The sequence below is a fragment of the Enhydra lutris genome, unplaced genomic scaffold (genome assembly GCF_002288905.1).
Source record: "Enhydra lutris kenyoni isolate GAN:26980312 unplaced genomic scaffold, ASM228890v2 scaffoldscaffold20, whole genome shotgun sequence".
Classification (NCBI taxonomy): domain Eukaryota; kingdom Metazoa; phylum Chordata; class Mammalia; order Carnivora; family Mustelidae; genus Enhydra; species Enhydra lutris.
Window position 1 is genome coordinate 7,360,739 of NW_019154104.1, and position 20,273 is coordinate 7,381,011.

Below are 20,273 nucleotides of genomic sequence, written 5' to 3' on the forward strand. Positions count from 1 at the left end.
CTATAGCACAGGACATGTTTACTAAGAGATCCAGATATCTTTAGCTTCTCTATTACAAGAAACCAAAAGAAGATAAACTTGTGTTCAGTAATTAGTGTTGCAGTATTTCATATTTGGCAATGTGCTATATCATTGAACTTTGTAAATCACTAAGGTTTCAAGTTACCAAAAAGCTCTGGGTAATGTTTTAAGTACACATACCATAAAACACAATTATTGTTGAAAAGTGGATGCCTTGACCATTGAAGCTTAAGTTAAACGTTTGCAATACGAAAAGAAAAAAGCCAACCTTTGTGGCTTATACTAGAATGAATGACCTGGTTTTTAGCTGATCTGACCTGCTTTGTGTGTGGGGGTGGGGATGTGGGAGGTGTTGGAATGGGGAGAGACAAACCTTTGCCTTAACCCAACTTACTCTTCTTGATTTTTACGTTTTTGTTTCCTCATGTTGCAACCTTACTCCCAGGTGCTGGAGCGTATTTCAGGGTAACGTAGACTAACGGGTCAATGTGTGTGTTTTTTACTACAGTCATTCTTCTTTTGATTTTTGTGGTTTAAACCTACAATAGCCAGTATTTCATTAAATGATGACCCATCTGCTCTCACGTCTTTACTTGTGGCATTAAATCCAGTATTTGAACTTGCGGAAAAACGGAAGCCTTCATTATTTTATACTTATTAACTCAGTTTAAGATTATTAAAATGAGAAGAATGTTGCATAACTCAGAGTAGGATACTCTTATCTATTTGATAGTGTCCCGGTGTATAGTGCATTTCTCATCTAAGAAGCTTAATAGATACTGATTGAAGGAAAATGGTTGCAACACTACTTTAGATTTCTGTGTGGAGTCCCTGTACGTAGCAAAGTTTGTGGCAGGGTTGCGGCAAATCGGAAGCGACTGAGGAAACTCAAGGGCACACGGAAATCAGGGAGAACTCAGCTTTATTATCGCTGGCGGGCTCAGCGGGATCCTTTCCCAAAGGCTGAGCACCTGACAGGTTTAGGGGTGAGTTTTTATGGTTACGGGTGATGGGGGATGGTAACGGGATGTTTTCGTGGTCTCAGGGCCCATTGGCCTTCTTCATAATCTATACAGAGGCATCTCAGGAGAGTGCTAAATCATCCTGGGGGACTTGTTTCTTTCTTTTCTTAACCAAACAGGACGGCCATTGGTCTTTTCTCCTGCTTCAGCAGGAGCAATGGAGAGCAGCGGACAGGAAGGGGCTAGGGCCCCGGGGTCTCTATCTGCCTCAGCAGTAGTGTTTGGAATGTTCTCACTTGCTCTCCCAGTCGGGTGGGTAAGGCAGTGCGGGGCGGTAGTTAAGAACGTGGGTTTAAGAGCAGATTGTCAGGGGTCCATTCTGGGCCCCGCCATTTACTGTGCTGCCATGGGCAGGTTACTTAACCTCCCAGTGTCTCAGTTTCTTTTTTGAGGAGACTTTGAAACCTGGTGGGTGCATCGTGAGGACAGATGTAAAGTGCTTAGGATGGCATCTGGCACATGATTATTCTGGTTAATATCATCCTGTTTCATGGATTGGGAAGGAGGAAGTTACATGAAAAACTTATTTGGGTATAAAATGTCTGCCATTTATTGAGAGCTTACTGTGTGTCATCTCTTGTGAGAAGGCTTCTTCCCGAGATGATTGGAAACAGCCTCAGGCCTTTTTCAGGGAGTGTGACTGGTACTTTGTTATTCTTTGATTGTGCATTTCAACATTTGGCTATTGTACTCTGAACTGGCTCTTGCCATTGACTAATGCTTTTGCATTGAGAATGACCTCGGCTTTGCGATAGCGTAATGATGTGTGTTTGCTTAAAGTTGGCATTTTCTGTGTTACAGATAGGATTGCATAGAGGCAAAATAACCCCCAAACAGCCAAACACACTGTTCTAATGACATAATTTAGGGTTGGAAGCATTGTTTTCCCTTTGATCAGGGCTGGGTTATCGGGCATATACAGTGTTCATTCACTTAAAGAGTGCCTATTTCAATACGTAAGCCTCCACCAGTCTGTAAGCTCTGAGAAGAGTGTGTTTTTAATTTTCTTTTTTAAGATTTTATTAATTTATTTGACAGACAGAGATCACAAGTAGGCAGAGAGGCAGACAGAGAGAGAGGAGGAAGCAGACTCCCTGTCGAGCAGAGAGCCCGATGTGGGGCTCGATCCCAAGACCCCGAGATCATGACCTCAGCCGAAGGCAGAGGCTTAACCCACTGAGCCACCCAGGCGCCCAAGAGTGTGTTTTTAAAAACGCTTTGTACAGTGCTTGCCATTTATTGAGTGCTAACTGTGTGCCAGCTGCTGGGCTATGTCCTTTACATACATCTTATTTTCACCTTAGAACAGCTGAAGGAGTTCTAAGGAGTAAGATAGCCTACTTTACAACAGAGTGCCCTTGGTCACATAGCTTGTAACCAGGGTGCAAGCTCTTGACTCAGAGCCTCCTGTATGATGTTGCCTGTGCCAGCGCAACCAACAATACCATAAAAGATATTAAATGTTTACTGAATAAGAGAATAAATGGAGATATGAACTTGAGTAAGACACAGTCCTGTCCTCGAGGAACTCAGAGGTGAGACAGAAATACGACGATGAGGGTGCAGGGTTAGACCAGTTAGAGTAGAAATGTAGACCCGAGGCCAGAGGAGTCCACAGGACTACATCAGATTACTACTACCTACATCAAACTAGTAGGAGGGAGCAGAAGGGGACCTTCCCTGAAAAGGATGCATTGGAGGTGGCCAAATGGGGGTGTGGAATTCATTCCAGACAGAAGAAAGAGAAAAAGTAATTTGATAAGTCTAGATAGAAAGCACAAGAGTGATACCAGCTGAAGTGTCACAGTCAAATAGTTAAGAGATTTGGGTATAAAACTGAACAATTTGAGCTTTATCCTGAAAGCTCTGGGCAGAGGGGAGGTCTTGGCAGGTTTAAACAGAATATTTTCATGGTTGGGTTTGTGTTTTGGGAAGATTAATGTGGCAAGTAGTGTGGAGAATAGAATACAGGGAGGCTGATGGAGGCCCTGGGAAATGACTTTCCACTACTCAACTTTCCCCAAGAACTGTCAAAACATGGGCCTGCCAGGGATGGCATGCATCAGCACTATGAAATATGTTCCTGATTGGATTTGTTTTATTCATACTTTTGAAAATTTTTTTTTAGGCAACCTCCCGACTTCTAGTAAATTATCCAGAGCCCTATCGTTCTCAAATATTGGATTATCTCTTTAAGGTAATGAGAAAATAATTATTTAATGGCATCTGTGGTATTTTTGAAACTATGTTGAATTTTAGTGGTAGAATTGATCGCCTTCACAATTCTAGCTTAAAAAAAAAAAAACCAAAAAACCAGCAAATTACTTTTGGAATAAGTTGCTATTTATTTGATATGGGTTTTCGCATCAGTAATTGTCTTAATGTGCTTTGTCCTTCTTGCAGGGAATCACAGTATTAATACTCCTACTTCTTTCCCCAGCCAAACTTCGGTGCCTCTTTGCATATTCTAAAAGTCGAAATAGGTGGTGATGGGCAGACAACAGGTAGGAGATTTGGGAAATGGGATTGATTTCCTTCAACATTTTAATCTATACTTAAACTTAGGAACTGTGAATTAGAATATAAATGATACCAACATTATTGATGTCGATTATTGCTTATAGATTGTTTCTTATTGTTCCTTTTTTATCCTATTAAAATACATCATAATACTCATTTTTTCTCATAAAAAATAGCATTTGGACTTTAGATTGCTTATTTAGTTGGATTAATCGGTAGTAAACAAACCCACAGTTTTTTCAAAAAACTATATCACTAGATAGAGCATAGAGACAATTATAAGTTTTTATTGAGAAGTTCAAAAAAGAAAACTCTTAATGTGGAAGACATGTAGAATGTTATTATGTTATTAGCTTTAAATAAAATAATGTGGCAAACATATAAGTCATCAGTATTTCAGAGATACAGCTTTTTTCTCTTTTAAAAACAAAATTATTTTTTTTTAAAGATTTTTAAAATTTATTTATTTGACAGAGAGACAGAGATCACAAGTAGGCAAGAGGCAGGCAGAGAGAGGGGGAAGCAGGCTCCCTGCTGGGCAGAGAGCCTGATGCAGGGCTCAATCCTAGGACCCCCTGGGATCATGACCTGATCTGAAGGCAGAGGCTTAACCCATTGAGCCACCTAGGCGCCCAAAAACAAAATTATTTTTTAACCATTAAATTTTTAATCTTCATTGTCACCCTTTTGATTGGCTTTGTGTGGTCCATGTAGTCAATTAATGTACAGGAAGAAGAAAATTCTCTTCGTGATAATGTAGCTTCGTGATAATTATTTACAGGCCAGATTCCATTAGAGTGAACTTTATAGTATCGTCTGTATACACGTGTTCCTATTGGTGACTTGGGAATAATTTTTGTTAAAGAGATATGGCTGTGTGGTGATATTAGTGTTTAATTAATAGTGAAAGAAAAAAAAAGAAAAAACAAAAGAAACCTCTGTAACACAAACTTCCTCAAGCTACCATAAGAGGACGTGTATTTCCTTGTCCACTCCTTTTATGCAGAATGGGTAATGGCTGGCCTACATTTGCTGAAGTGAAATTAGAGGTAGAGATACAGAAGTGGGTAGTTCTTGTGAATCTGATGTTTATCTCTGAGAAGAAAAGGGCAAGGCCCTTCTCCTTGTGAGACCCTTCCTAACATGGGCAGATGTTTGTGAAATGTGACATTATGAGGACTCATATCAGCTACTGACCTTTTCACACCACAGAGGTGAGGTAGAATTTTCTTACAGAGGGGAAATACAGATGTCTACTCTTTTTTCTGTCAAAGCTCTGTTGTCTTGGTGTCACAACGGCAAGCTATAGGCTCAAGTCCTGGGGTGTGAGAATGGGGCTTAGGAGCCTGGAGATTCACGTCAAGGACAAGTTGAGCTGATCTAACCCAGTGTCAAACATGGGGATTTGAAAACCCCGGAAAGACCAGACCAAAGCCTGGGAGAATGTAGTCCTAGGACTTTTCAATTACGTGAATTGACAACACTTCTCTCAAAGCTGCTTATAAAATAGAAAGTTGTGGCTTTGTTTTTCAAGACTTTTATGACACTTAGAGTAATGAAAAAATGTGAAATAAGATGCTTTGATCATCCATCCTCATGGATCCTTCTTGCTTGCCCCATGTCAGGATTGGAACCAGAATATGTCTTCTCTGAAATGTGTGTATGTATAGGGGAGAGGGACCCTATGAAACCATCAATGGGTGGTTTCCTTTCTCTTCTGCTCTCTCCCCTGCAGATGGTACTGAACCCTCTCACATGCACTACGCGTTAGATGAGAATTATTTCCGAGGATATGAGTGGTGGTTAATGAAGGAAGCTAAGAAGCGGAACCCTGATATTATACTCATGGGTAAGAAGTGAAGTTTGCCACGCTTTTGCAGTCTGTTTAACTTTCAGCTTCTGAATTCTCTGTGTGGAGTCACTGTTAATACTGAAGTACCAATAATGTTGCCGATATTATCGTACTAGCAGCAAAACATGAGTCAGACTTGAACCTTTCTTTGCCCTTAGATACTGTGTCTGCTCTATATGTGTAATACCTCTGCAGTGAGGCATTACTCTTTCCATCTACAGAAGCGGTGTAGGCTTAGGTTATGCCACTGACTTAAGGTCAGGTAATTAGTAAATGGCAAAATCAGATATAGAACCTAATTCCATTCTGGTTGTTTTGCGATGCTAAACTCTTATCCTCAACAAAATTTCTTATTAAAATTTGTAAAAGGGCAATACTATCTAGAAAATTATATATTAGCTACAGTAGTATATACCAACTATTTGTAAAATTATGCATCGCATACAGTAGTAGACCCCATTTCTAGAAGAGGTACACATAAAAGTTTGTTTTGGACCTCAGCAACGTGATAGTCACTGTTCTAGGCGTTGGGGGTACCAAGCAATCCAGCCCCTAATTCCCGCCCTTGTGGAGCTTAAGTTCTAGTAGCAGGATCATTGGATTTCTCAAATAGGACTACTGTATTTATTTTACAGTTCTCATATATTAATGCACAGACCTGTAAGATGTTGTAAACATACCCAGTGATGGCATACAGTCATCATTTGAAATGAGTTTGATTTTTTGAAACAGGCTTCCATATCCAGTCTGTGTCAGACCAGTGAGATCCATTTTTTAGGGTTTAATTTCAGATTATTTTAAAAATCATTTTCAACAATTGAATTAAAGGACAAGCATAAGTTTTTCTAAATTAAAAAAATGAGGAGTTGGTGTGTTCTTTCAAAATGGTCTTTTGTAAGAGATTCCAGAAATGTTTGGAGCAGTTAAAAAAAAAAAAAGAAGCATTATTGACTTAAGCACCATTGGGCTGCTTTCAAGGTCAGTTCTCATTTAAATGTAGAAAATCTGGCATGCTGAACCATGTTCTAACAAAGACTTACACATGCTGGGCCTTTTGAATGTATTTGGCATTTCATTGTTCTAAAATGTTCCAGTATTTTAGTGTCACATTTCTTATGGAATATACATACACCGAGGCATTCCTCCTGAGTTTAGAAAAATAAGCATTTTGTTCTTTTGTTCATTTTGGTTTTTTTCAGTGGTGTACTAAATTGGTGATATAAACAGTTGAGGAACTTAACTGTTGAGCTTATTTTGATATGTTAGTAACAGGATTTAGAATTGTAATTAGTGCTTCTTGACTGTTCTCATTTTCTTAAAAATAATAATTAAGGTGTTGGAAGAATGTGTGTTATTTCGTCTAAATCATACCACAAAGGCACACTTTCCTGTTGAGTCATTGGCATTTATACTGATACGATGAGAAACTAGTTTTGCTGAATTTGATTATCTGACTAATTAGTATTTTAAGGAGGCTTAAGTTTTTAGAAGTTGTACGAATGAATGAGGAATTTGTATTATACTTAACCTGTAGGAATGGTTAGGCATAAGCCTAACCTCTGATTTGACTTCAGAGGAAAGAAATGGAATATTAAATATCCCTATAGTAGGCGGTGGGCATGTTAAATTAATTGTATGTTACATTTCTTTCTACTGGTAAGTATCTTTGAGAAAGTGTTTTTATTTCTTTTTCTTGAAAGAGCATTTGGAGTTATGGAAGCAATTCTAGGGATCAGTAAAGAGTTGCTGAGTTCATAAACTGGAAGGGATTTTGAGAATTTGTGCACGGTGTATAATCTTTAAGAAGATCTGTATTAAAAAAAAAAAATCTGTATTGGCTTTTTGCTTAACCTGTGTTCTTCTAGGTTTCTTTTGCTTTGTTTCTAGTGGGGCCAGCATGGGTATGCCCACTCTACCTTTGCCTTTTCCTGTCTGCAGGGTTGCCGTGGTCGTTCCCCGGATGGCTGGGAAAACATTACAACTGGCCTTATGTAAATCTTCAGCTGACTGCCTACTATGTCATGACCTGGATTGTGGGTGCCAAGCATTATCATGATTTAGATATTGATTACATTGGGGTTAGTAATGTATTTAAAACTCGATTAACTTTTGAACATTTATTTGTAATTTTTTAAAGTAATTTGATTCTGTGGCATTTTGTTGACTGATCATTTTGTGTCACGAGACTAATTTATTTTATTGGCATCTGATAATGAATTAACTACATGTGACCTTTTATTTCTCCTCTTTGCCCATCTAAATTTTGACCCCTTTTGAAAACTACTAAGTATATAATACCTTCTTTCAACTACCTTTCTTTTTTATTTTTAATTTTGATTTTGGTATCACCCCAGCTCATGTTCTCCTTCTTAAAACGCTTTCCCTAGTTTCTCTAGTCATACAAAAATACTATATTTACCATACAGTTTAATGATTAATCTCATTTTGCTGAATCTTTTATTGTCCTAAACCAGGGGGTGGCAAACTTTTTCTTAGTGTGTCAAAGAGTAAATATTTTAGGTTTTGTGGGTCAAAAGGCAGTATTAAGGCTATTATGTAGGTAATTATACAGCCATTTAAAATGTAACCATTTAAAACTGTAAAAACCACTTTTAGCTCTCAGGTTGTAAAAAATACAAATGGTGGGTGGACTGGATTTGGCAGGCTGGCTAAAATCTGCCTACCCTTATCTTAAACTGTTATTTAACACCTTTTAATGATTGAAAAAATGTAGAAATAACATCTTTCCAACTGGTCTGTTGGCAGGCTGGAGGCATGGTACCTCACAGAGCCTCACATATACACACAGTGGTCTCCATACTTGTTTGCATATTAATACATCATCTGTTAAAACTGATTTTAAAAGCATTCATGCAATTGGCAAGCAATTATTGAGCTCCTGCTATGTTTCAGGCACTGTGACTGTTATGTTCTAGGGATACTAAGATGAGTAAACCCTTAAAGAGGTTAGTGAGAGGTAGAAACTGGGACAGATAAACTGTAATATCACAGGAGGAGAGAGAACATGAGGATGGGCTAAGGGCTGTAGGGAGCCAGAAGCAAGAATATACTTGTTTTTTTGTTATCTTTCTCCAAATTATAATTGAAAATTAGTTTGAGAATTTTCAAATGTCAGGGTATTTTTAACCTGTAGTGAAACTAAATGTAGGTTTAGATCTAAATAACATTTTATTTTATGGTGAAGTTACACTTAGAAAATGTTTCTGGTAAAGAATGGGTAATTCACATCTCTTTTAGACTCATAGGCTGTGGTGAGGAGCTTCTTTTATAAGAAGTACTTCACTGTATCGCAAGAGGAAAATGAGTTATATATAGTGCCTAGATTCAAGGTCATTTCTGTTATTAACAGTTTTTTTAGCCCCAAAACGAATGTCATGGAAATTCTTTTTCAGTTCTAAAACTTCATTCCCCCTGATTCTAAACCAATGAGAGCTGTGCATCTTCCTTTTATCTATCCTCGTTAAGAATTTGCCTTTGTGATGTAGCACATCATATGGGCTAAAAAAAAAAAAAATTACTTCTACAGTGTACTTATTAATACCTGGGTTTAGGTGTGCTGGTAAGATCTTGAAGAATTATTACAACATTCCCTGTGTCTGCTAGGTCTCCAGTGCCTAATAAGAGTCCCTGCACACATTACACTGGCAATGTTTGTTGAATGATTGAATGGGTATTCCCGTTTTAGAAATCCTTGGAATGGGGTGCGTGGACGACTCAGTCAGTTAAGCCTCCAGCTCTTGATTTCAGCTCACATGATCTCAGGGCCCTGGGATTGAGCCCCATGTCAGGCTCCATGCTTAGCAGGGAGTCTGCCTGAGGATTTCTCTCCCTCCCCTCTTCCTCTGCTTGCCCTCTCTCTCTCTCTCTCTCAAAGAAATAAAGATAAAAAAACAAAAGAAATCACCAGAATAAGTGACTACTTAAAAATACGCACCAAATATTCAAGGTTTTAAAAGACAATATTTTAATTTTAACTTTCTGACCTTTAACTTTCAATTCAGACTGTTTGACTTTCTGTTTTGCAGATCTGGAATGAGAGGTCATTTGACATCAATTATATCAAGGTCTGTACAACTATAAAATTTTTTTATCTTAAAGTTATTGGTAAATAATTCTCTATGGTCCCATGGAAATTAGTAGAAACACTGTTTTTTACAGCATAGATATTTGTTTTGCTAGTTGTGATATAAAATTCAAGCAAAAGCTTAATCATATTTAAATTCCTGATTAAAGCATAGATAATTCCTTGTGAACCCCAAATTTCCTTTGTCTGAAGACTTGTGTTGAATTTTCCTATTTTAAAATTTATTATTTGTGGAATTATGATAATCATTATAAAAACAATGCATCATGGTAGACTTTTAGGACTTAAAGAAATGTAGCTTTTTTTTTTTCATTGTCAACTGAGAAAAGGAGGCAAACCTGAAAAAGAACAAAGACCTTTATTTGGGGTGTCGGAATTGCAACTTAGGGAGCACAGATTCTGGAATAACCAAAAGAGTGTCCTGCCCTGGTGGGGTGGGCAAGAGGTTTTTATGACAAAGAAAGAAGAGGTAATTCCATGATGTAGATAAAGAAAACACTGCTAATTTGGGGCTGACTGGTTGAGCCATTTCTGGTAACTCTCTCATCGATTATGTTATTGGTGCTATCACAAACAAAACTGTCGCTGGAATGTATTAATTAACTTTATTGTCCTCACATGTTCTGAATGCCAGTTTTTCTGTTGGAATGTTATAAGCAATTGCCTGTAACGCCCTTGCCACTTCTGGCCCAGGTCAAGAGTTCATCTCTTGGGAAGGAAGTCTCTTCTGGCCAGAAATTTTATACACTTCCACATCTTACATCAAAATTTCTCGTATATAGTCTCCTGGTTATTTTCTTTGGAATGCTTGTTACATTGGAATGTTCCATATGTTTCTCTCTGTGATTAGCAAATAGGTAGCAAATCGGTAACATTTGCCAAGTGTGTTTTTTAGGGTCGCTTTTCCTAGTTATTTATCTCCATTTCATTCTTACTAACTTCTTTATTAGGTAATTACTGTTATTGCTGTTTTTCAGGAAAGGAAAAACTGAGAATAATAATTCCTCTGTCACTGGGAAACTAATGCCAGTTTAACTTTTCAGGTGGAGGTAGTCTCTGGTTTGCTTTCCAGTTCTTTTTGTCCTGTGTTTGCTCCAAAAAAACATGGTTTTGTGGTTATAGTTTGTTTGGGTTTTAAAAAAAATTTCTTTCTTTAAGTGTGTTGTGTGTTTAAGCAGGTAATATCCACTAAATTTCTTTCAATTTATTTATTCATTTATTCCATCAGCAAGCATTGGCTCAACACTGGGGGGTGTCTGTCATTCTGCACATGCTTACAAGACAAGGACACAAAATACTGTTGCTTCCCAAAAGGAGTTCACATTTGAGGGCTATAGTCCTGGATGGGCAATGAAAATTCAGCCATAATTTCTCTAGCAGAACAATGCCCATGCAGGGTTGTCAGAAGGTACAGAGTGGACATTGACGCTTCTGCCTAGGCGGATTAGGGAATGCTGTTAGAGAAGGTGCCGTGTGGTTGGAATCTTCAAGGTGGGATGCATAGGAACTCCCCTGGTTGCTAGGGCAGGGGCAGGATGCCACCAAGAAATGATGATTGAGAGTAAAGGGATTTGGGGGAAGAGCTAGGGTGAAAGAGTAGACACGCGGGAACTCTGAGGCTCGCGTGGCTTCGATGATCATCAGCACGCTTTAATCTGGAGCTGTGGAGTTCGATGGGCTGGCTTGCAGCCAGATCCGTGTAAGTCAGGGTCACCTCCAGGCTGCAGGCATTATCAGTGAAGTGAGATGCGGTGGAGGGGCATTGTGGGGCTGTGGGAGGTGGGGCAGTGGAGCTGGGATAAGATGGAAGCACAGGGTTGTTCCTGCAAAGTCGTGACTTCTGTGAGCGCAGGGCTAATGAGAGCATCAAGAGCCCAGGGTGGAAGCCACGTTCCTGCGTGTGTTCTGTGTGACCCCGCAGTTGGGGGCGGCTTCATGACAGGGTCCCAATAGTGAAGGTGGGGAACTTTTTTATCTACCCAGGTTTGACGTTTCACAGCCTGTGTTTTTCCTCGTGATTATACATGTGCTTCTCTAGTTCATTTGAAGGAAGCATTGGAAACAGTAGAATCTGGTTTCCTTTTTCTTTTAAACTAGTGATCTGCATATATATGGTGGTGGTTTACTTCATTTTTTTTTTTTTTTTTTTTTTTGCTATTATGTCTGTTGTTGATTCCATTAAAGTCAGAGGGAGAATTCCTCTAAAGCATTTTTACCTCTTGTTTTTTTTTTTCTTTTTATATTCCCATGAAGTAGGTTATCTTAATGATAATGCTTTATATTTGCCATAGGAGGCACGTTTCTATTGAGAAATAATATTGATACTATTATCCAGGATGCTGATTTTCCAAGGTACTTCAGCTATTGTGGTTGTAATTCAACAGCTGAAAACTCATTTGTAAACTTGCCTGCATTCTCTTTCTCTCTCCGAAAGGTGTTAAGAAGAATGCTGAACTATCAAGGTCTCGATCGAGTGAAAATCATAGCGAGTGATAATCTCTGGGAGCCCATTTCTGCTTCTATGTTGCTCGACTCTGAGCTCCTGGAGGTGATTGATGTTATAGGGTAAGGAAGGTTTTGCTTTGAAAGCTTACCAGTTTCTGATTGCTTGCTTTCAATACTTGACTGTACCTTTGTTTCTGCTTTTCCTTCCCGCTTGATTATGTTTTCAGAGGGAGCTTTCTTGTATTTACTTAACTAAAACACCCGTGACTGGTGTTTCATTCCTTTCCCTTTGAAATGTATGCATGGTTGGCCCTTGAACAGCACAGGTATGAACTGAGCCAGTCCACTGATATGTGGAATTTTTACATTGCTATAAATGTATTTTCTCTTCCTTGTGATTTTCTTAATAACATTTTCTTTTCTCTAGCTTCCTTTACTGTAAGGATACAGTATGTAACACATAGAACATACAAAATATGTGTTAATCAACTATTAATGTTATTGGTCTTCTGGTCAACAGGCTATTAGTAATTACGTTTTTGGGGAGTCCAAGATCATATCTGGATTTTCAGATGCACATAGTTGGGGGGGTCATGCACATTATTCGAGGGTCACCTGTAGTTTGAGATCTTTCTATGACAATGGAATATATTGGTACTTTTTAAGAAATGTGTTAATGTTTGGAGTAATGAAACATGGCTTTGTTTCAATTAAGGGACAGAGTAGTATTTAAATTTTAGAAATTACAAAAGACAGACTTCCTGTGTTGGGCGTTCTTCCATGAATGAACACTTCATGTAAATGGCACGGCTGATTACCGGCCATGGCTCTTGTCATGTTTCCTTAGCAGGCTGGCTTTGATCCTGCTCTTTAGTCTAGTTTTGCCAGTCAGTCCTTTGGGCCTTGGCCTTCCTGAGTTCTAGTAATTTTTTTCTGTCTTTTTAAATTTTTTTCCAGTTTTATTGAGAAATAATTGACATACATCACTGTATAACTTTAAGGTATAGGGCATAATGATTTGATTTACATATATGTGAGATAATTACCATGATAGGTTTAGTTAACATCCATCATCTCATATAGATACAGTCAAAAGAAAAGGAAAGATGATTTCTCTTTATAATGAGAGCTCCCAGGACCTACTTTCTTAACAACTTTACTATTTGTCCCATTGTTCATTATAGGCCTCATGCTGTGTAGCACATCCCTAGTACTTATTTATCTTATAACTGGAATTTTGTGCCTTTTGACCATCTTCCTCCAATTTCCTCTTCTTCTACCCCTCACCTACCAGTATTTTTTTTAAGTGAATTTGAATTTTGTCTGTTGTGATGATGTATATAAACATTTGAAAAATAGAATACACATATGTATGGAATGCACTCTTCATTCACTATGAAGACTGCTTGATCTACATGTCCCTATTTTTTTTAATGAAGTATTTTGAATGTATATGACGTAGGCAGAATAATATAATGAATCTCCTGGTTCCTGTAACTCAGCCTCCATAACTGTGACCCCATTGCTAGTTCTCCATCCATATCCTGTCCATTCTGTTACCTGAAGCTAGGTTTGCATCTTTTGATGTGTGTGGAGCCAAAAGACACACCAAGCCAAAGGACAAAAAAAGAAGGGTTTTACTTGCAACAAGTAAAGGAGAACACCAGGAATGTTTCCAAAGCGGGGTCTCCTTGAAAAACAAAACTGAGGAAGTTTTAGGTGATGGGGCTTATTCAGTGGGGCATTCAGCATGTAGTAGGGGCAGAAGTCATCTTAAAGTGACAGAGCCCAAATCATGAGAGTCAGCATCATCAGTTCCTGGTATCTGAGCACTCAAAACGGTCCAGATCCTGCAAAGATAGCTCAAGAATGTGCGTCAGGTCAGTCTTTACTTTTAAACCAGCACTGGAGGATTTGCCACTGATTTATTGTTCCTGATATGATTAGGTTATCTCCTGGCCTGATAGTGGCTGTTTGTGCTTGCATTTTATGGTTTCCTTGAAATTGTTATCTACCGGGATCTGTTGCTCTGCAATTTCAACATATATCAGGAAGTTCTGCAAGAAATGTGCTTTGGACAAGTAGTGCCAGTCAGGCATAGATGGCAAGATGGCGGGGGCCCAAGATGACATTTCTCATGTCAAGAAAGCTTGTCTTTCTGTTTCTGGGGGTGCCTAGCTCTTTCTGCTTACAGTTTCTCTTCTTCCTCCCGCATTATTCTGAAGCAAATCCCACATATTACGTTATTTCTTTCGTAAAAATTTTACCATGCATCTTTAAAGATTTCCTTTTTTTTTTTTTACCATAAACGATACCAATATTACATCCAAAAATGTAACAGTTTCTTGATATTATCAAGTATTTGTTCCTGTTATTTTATAGCTTTAATTGAATCTGGATCCAATTTAGTTTCATACATTGTGATTGGTTGATGTTTAAGTCTCTTCTGATTTTCTCGGTTCCTGCCCCATCTTTTTTTTTTTTTTTTTAAGATTTTATTTATTTATTTGACAAATACAAGCAGGGGGAGCGGCAGGGACAGGGAGAAGCAGGCTCCCTGCTGAGCAGAGAGCCCAGTATAGGGCTCAATCCCAGGATCCTGGGATCATGACCTGAGCTGAAGGCAGACGCTTAACCGACTGAACCACCCAGGTGCCCCGCTGCCCATCTTTTTATTCCCTTTCATTTGTTAAAGAAACTGGATTGTTTGTCCTGTAAAGTGTCTCACAGTCTGGGATTTAATAGTTTCATCCTTGCAATTTAGTTTAACCTGCCCATCTGTTCTGTTTCTTACTGGAAATTGACAGAAGCATTATTAGGTTAGATTTAGGATTATTTATTTATTTATTTATTTATGGCAAGAAAAGGAAGATGTATTTAAACATTTCATACATTGAAATTAGAATATAGTTTTTTGCCTTTATTGTTAAAACTTTCATAAGCAGCTCAAGTCTTGAAGGGAAAACGAAGTTGTATTGATTTTTGAATATATTTGTCTAGGAAAAAATATTTGAATGAAGCTATGGGATTTGCTGTGTCTTCATGGAAAAGTTAGTTGTTTAATTCATTTTATCTTTATTGATATGGGCATCTGACGAAGCAAATATTCCTTTGGGGACTGCTTTAGCTCTGTTTTATTTTCTCATTTCATTGCACTGTGGTCATTTAATGCCAAATGTATTTAAAAATTTTTTTTCAAAAACTTTCCCAGAAGCTTCTTTTTGTCTTATTATATTAGGATATATATTTTTTTTAATCAGGATATAAAGGTTGAGTGTGTATTATCTACCTTAGTGATTGCATTATGTAGGTATTCTGTATCCTAATTATTTTGTTCACTTCAACTATCCAGGGTTACCCAGTGTTAGTTTCCTCTCACTTATGGGTTTCAGTTTCATGCAGTTTATGCTTTTGAAAGTTGCTCTGTGTTATGTTACAGGTATTAATGTCTTACCTTATCATCTTATCTTTGAACTGTTGACATTAGAAAATGACGTTCTTTGGGGTACCTTGCTGGCTCAGGAGGAAGAACATGTGACTTTTGATTTTGGGGTCGTGAGTTTGAGCCCTACATTGGGTGCAGAGGTGACCAAAGAAAAAAACCCGAAAAGGAAAGAAAATGTCATTCTTTGCCTCATTATGTTTCTTGGTATGAATTTTGCTTTGCCTATGACTAAGAGAGAGACCTCTGCTTTCTTTTCATTTATATTTGCCTGAACTATCTTCACCCATACTTTCATCCTTCACCTCTTGATGTTATTTCTTTTTATGTGTGTGGCTTGCATAAAGCATAGATTTAGATTTTGCTTTATTTCCTGCTTTAAAATCTTCTGATTTTAATGCTTGGTTTAAACTCATTTGTACTTAAAGAAATTATTGAAACCATATATAATTAATGATATAATGATATACTCTATATTGTCTTATTATTTAATTATTTACACTATGTATATACTAAAACAAAATCTTGCTATGTGATTTGTTTTCTTTGCTCTTTTTTTTTTTTAAGATTTTATTTATTTATTTGATGGACAGAGAATCAGGCAGAGAAAGAGAGAGGAGGAAGCAGACTCCTGGCAGAGCAGAGAGCCCAATGCGGGGATTCGATCCCTGTACCCTGAGATCATGACCTGAGCCGAAGGCAGAGGCCTTAACCCACTGAGCCACCCAGGCACCCCTTCTTTGCTCTTTTTGAAGGAAGTATCTTTTTTGTTACTTAGCAAGCTTTGATTTTTTGATGCTATGGATTGCATTTATACTGATACCTTTATACAGGTGGTTCTCAGCTAGGGATAACGTGCCTCCCAGGGAACATTTGGTAATGCCTGGAAATATTTGTGATTGTACTGGCATGATGGGTGGAGGTCAGAGATGTTTCTAAGTATCCTCCCAAGCACAGGATAAATTCCCCACAACAAAGAATTATCCCGCCAAAATATCAATAGTGCAGCAGTTGAGAAAATGCTCATACTAATACTCTTAGTTCCTTTTCTATGTAGTTATTATGTGTTGGTTTACTATAAGCAGTGTGAAACTTATTTCATAACTTCCTCTTTCTTGCCTTCTCACTCCTACAATGGAATTTTAATTACCAGAATTTCTTAATCTTTGTACTCTTACATGACCTTAAGCTTTACCGTCTTGATTGTCAGCTGCAAGCTGTAGCCTTCAACTCCCAGCCAGTTGGCAGACTTTGTTTACATTTCATTTTCTTTTCTCCTCCTCCTATTTTGCATCTGCTATATTAGTTACACATTATCAGAACATGTAACATTTGGGCACCTGGTGGCTCAGTCAGTTAAGCATTGCCTTCTGCTCAGGTTGCGATCTCAGGGCTCTGGGTTGGAGACCCATGTCAGGCTCCCTGCTCAGTGGGGAGTCTGCTTCTCTGCGCCTCCCTTGGCTCACGCATTCTCTCTCTCTCTCTAAGAGAAATTAAAAAAAAAAAAAAAAAGAACATGTAATATTTATGTACTAAATTATTCTTTCTTTTAGTCTAGTTCTACCATTAAGCATATGCAGTGTTCACCTTCAGGTCTTTTGCTGAAGTTTTTTCCTTAGATTCTTGGGTGTCAGAAGCTTACTATTTGTCATATTTTTCAGGAAGTGCTAATGGAAACAATATTTCTTGATCTCTTACATGTTTATTAACTCATCGTTTTGGCCTTTATACTTGAAGGACAGTTTGGCTAGATATAAACTCACTGACTCACATTTTCTTAATCCTTGAATGCCATAAAATTTACGCTGTTGGTTACTCACATAAAATGTTGCTGTTGAGAATTCTGATGCTAGATTCTTTTCTTTCTTTCTTTTTTGGTTGTTGTTTCCCCCCTCTCTTGGACCTCTCACTTACCCTAATGCAGAAGCAGCTGCTGGTGGTCTACCAAAACCTATCCTGTTCTTCCTGGGCCCAAGGCAAGACTCTCAGCATTCTTCGCAGTAAAGATAGGACAATAGGGGGGCGCCTGGGTGGCTCAGTTGGTTACGTGACTGCCTTCGGCTCAGGTCATGATCCTGGAGTCCTGGGATCGAGTTCCGCATCGGGCTCCCAGCTCCACGGGGAGTCTGCTTCTCCCTCTGACCTTCTCCTCACTCATGCTCTCTCTCACTGTCTCTATCTCAAATAAGTAAATAAAATATTAAAAAAAAAAGATAGGACAATAGGATTAAGTTTCTGGTGATGAAATGAGAGCACAATTGATAAGTAACACCTGAGGGTTTATACTGTAGGATATTGGGTACACTCTCTTCTACCCCTTTTCCTTCCTACTGGCTAGAATCTGAGGCAGCCATTTGACCAAGAAGAAGATAGAAGTGCTGCTTCCACCAACCTTGATTCTCTACTTGGAATGACTATATGAAAGTAAAATATACTCTTTTTCTTTATGCCATTACATTCTTTGTAGTCTGAGGCCTCTAAACAGTATTTCCTATTTTTTGTGTGAACATTCTATTTTGCTCCTGGAATTCCTTATCTTTGCAGAGTGGAAATAATAGAAAAAGCCTCATATTAGTTAATGAAACTGTCTCCAAGAATAGCAAACATACTTTTGTAGGTATGCTTATCTTATATTCCAGTAAAAGGAATTAGTTCTATTTCCATGGGGGGATAATTGAAACTATGTCCTGGCTCCTTGGATCACTGAACTATGTCAGACATCTACATCTCTAGCTTCCATGTGTTAGGGTATTTAAATTGTTTTAAATTGTTTTCATAGACCAAAACAGAATGTGGTTTAAGCAAGATAGTTGCTTATTTCTTGAGTAAAAGTACAAAACAGTATATAGGAAGATTGAGCATCTCTGTTCTATAAGGTGTCCTTTGATTATGGTTCTGCCATTCTCAAGTGTGTTATCCTTGATGAAATTTATTTTTTTCTTCCTTATAAATGACTTGGCACAATTCCTGTATATTCAAAGTATATTTTTCCTTAACTTTTAAATCTAGTAGTTATATACTCTTTAACATTTCCAATATATATTATATGCCTTTTCACTGTATTTGTGTTTTCTTATTTCAATAAAATTTACTTAAATATATATTTTTAAATTTTATTTATTTGACAGATAGAGATCACAACTAGGCAGAGAGGCAGGCAGAGAGAGAGGGGAAAGCAGGCTCCCTGCTGAGCAGAGAGCCCGATGCAGGGCTCGATCCCAGGACCCTGGGATAGTGACCTGAGCTGAAGGTAGAGGCTTTAACCCACTGAGCCACCCAGGCGCCCCAAGATTTACTTAAATCTTAATTTAAGTAATTATCCTGCTCCATTGCTTTGGTTTTCCTTTTAGAATACCCAGTAATGCATTTTGGATCTTGTTTGCATATTACCTTTATTCTCTGTTTCTCTCAAACCATTGTTATCTCTTTATTTCTGTTTGATTCTCTATAATTTTATCCTTGCTATCCTCTATTTTCCTTATTGTGTTTTCCACAAAATCTATTCTATCTTGTGTTTCTTTTTCCTTTCTTCATTTCTAAAATGTGTTTTTTATAATAATTCTAGAATTCTCTCATTTTAGTTTCCTATACCTCTGTTGTTTACCAATCATCTCCTTAACAAAGGATAACATACATATATACACATACCAACATACATATATAAAAGTATATAAAAAATAAGAACATGGCATACTGAATTGTCACAAAATGAACGTAACTGCATCACCACCACCCAGGTCAAGAAATAGAAAATTATCAGTATCTGAGCAACTCTTCCCTTGGAAAGCTTTCTAATCATTGGCCTCTCCTCTGGTCCCAAAGGCAACTACTAATGTTATCCCTAACACTGTAGACTAATTTTCCCTGTTTAAAACCTTATTTAGAGGGCATGTGATGTGATGAGAACTGGGTGTTATATGCAACTGATGAACTACTGAGCTCTACATCTGAAAGTAATGATGTACTATATGTTGGCTAATTGATTTTATTTTTATTTTTTTTATTATGTTATGTTAGTCACCATACAGTACGTCATTAGTTTTTGACATAGTGTTCCATGATTCATTGTTTTTCTATACACCCAGTGCTCCACGCAATACGTGTCCTCCTTAATACCTATCACTGTTGTAACTCTTCCCCCCACTCTCCTCCCCTCTAAAACCCTCAGTTTGTTTCTTAGAGTCCATAGCCTCTCATGGTTCGTCTTTCCCTCTGATTTCCCCCCCTTCATTTTTCCCTTCCTTCTCCTAATGTCCTTCATGCTATTCCTATGTTCCACAAAGAAGTGAAACCATACGATAATTAACTTTCTCTGCTTGCCTTATTTCACTTAGCATATTTTCCTCCAGTCTCGACCATGTTGATGCAAAAGTTAGGTATTCATCCTTTCTGATGGCTGAGTAATATTCCATAGTATATATGGACCACATCTTTATCCATTCATCTGTTGAAAGACATCTTGGCTCCTTCCACACTTTGGCTTTTGTGGACATTGCTGCTATGAATGTTGGGGTGCATGTGGCCCTTCTTTTCACTGCATCTATATCTTTGGGATAAATACCTAGTGGTGCAATTGCTGGGTCATAGAGTAGCTCTATTTTTAACTTTTTGAGGAGCCCCCACACTGTTTTACAAAGTGGAAAACTGTGCCAACTTGCATCCCCACCAGCAGTGTAAGAGAGTTCCCCTTTCTCCACAACCTCTCCAACATTTGTTGTTTCTTGTCTTGTCAATTTTTGCCATTCTGCTGGTCTAAGGTGGTATCTCAATATGGTTTTGATTTGAATTTCTCTGATGGTTAATGATGATGAGCGGTTTTTCATGTGTCTGTTTAGCTAATTGATTTTATTTTTTAATTTAAAATTT

The 20,273-nt window shown here is 38.0% G+C and overlaps 1 protein-coding gene across 2 annotated transcripts in view; it reads left to right on the forward strand.

Moving 5' to 3' along the window:
• LOC111148622 (galactosylceramidase) overlaps nucleotides 1-20,273 on the forward strand; it is a 60,929-nt gene that overhangs the window by 4,026 nt on the left and 36,630 nt on the right. Inside the window, exons 2-7 of one of the 2 annotated variants that reach the window (XM_022505348.1) lie at nucleotides 3,172-3,240; nucleotides 3,484-3,547; nucleotides 5,299-5,412; nucleotides 7,354-7,493; nucleotides 9,462-9,500; nucleotides 11,955-12,085. In XM_022505348.1, the coding sequence (XP_022361056.1) occupies nucleotides 3,172-3,240; nucleotides 3,484-3,547; nucleotides 5,299-5,412; nucleotides 7,354-7,493; nucleotides 9,462-9,500; nucleotides 11,955-12,085 (557 nt within the window). The remainder of the gene's footprint in view (nucleotides 1-3,171; nucleotides 3,241-3,483; nucleotides 3,548-5,298; nucleotides 5,413-7,353; nucleotides 7,494-9,461; nucleotides 9,501-11,954; nucleotides 12,086-20,273) is intronic. The other variant, XM_022505349.1, reaches the window with a different exon arrangement.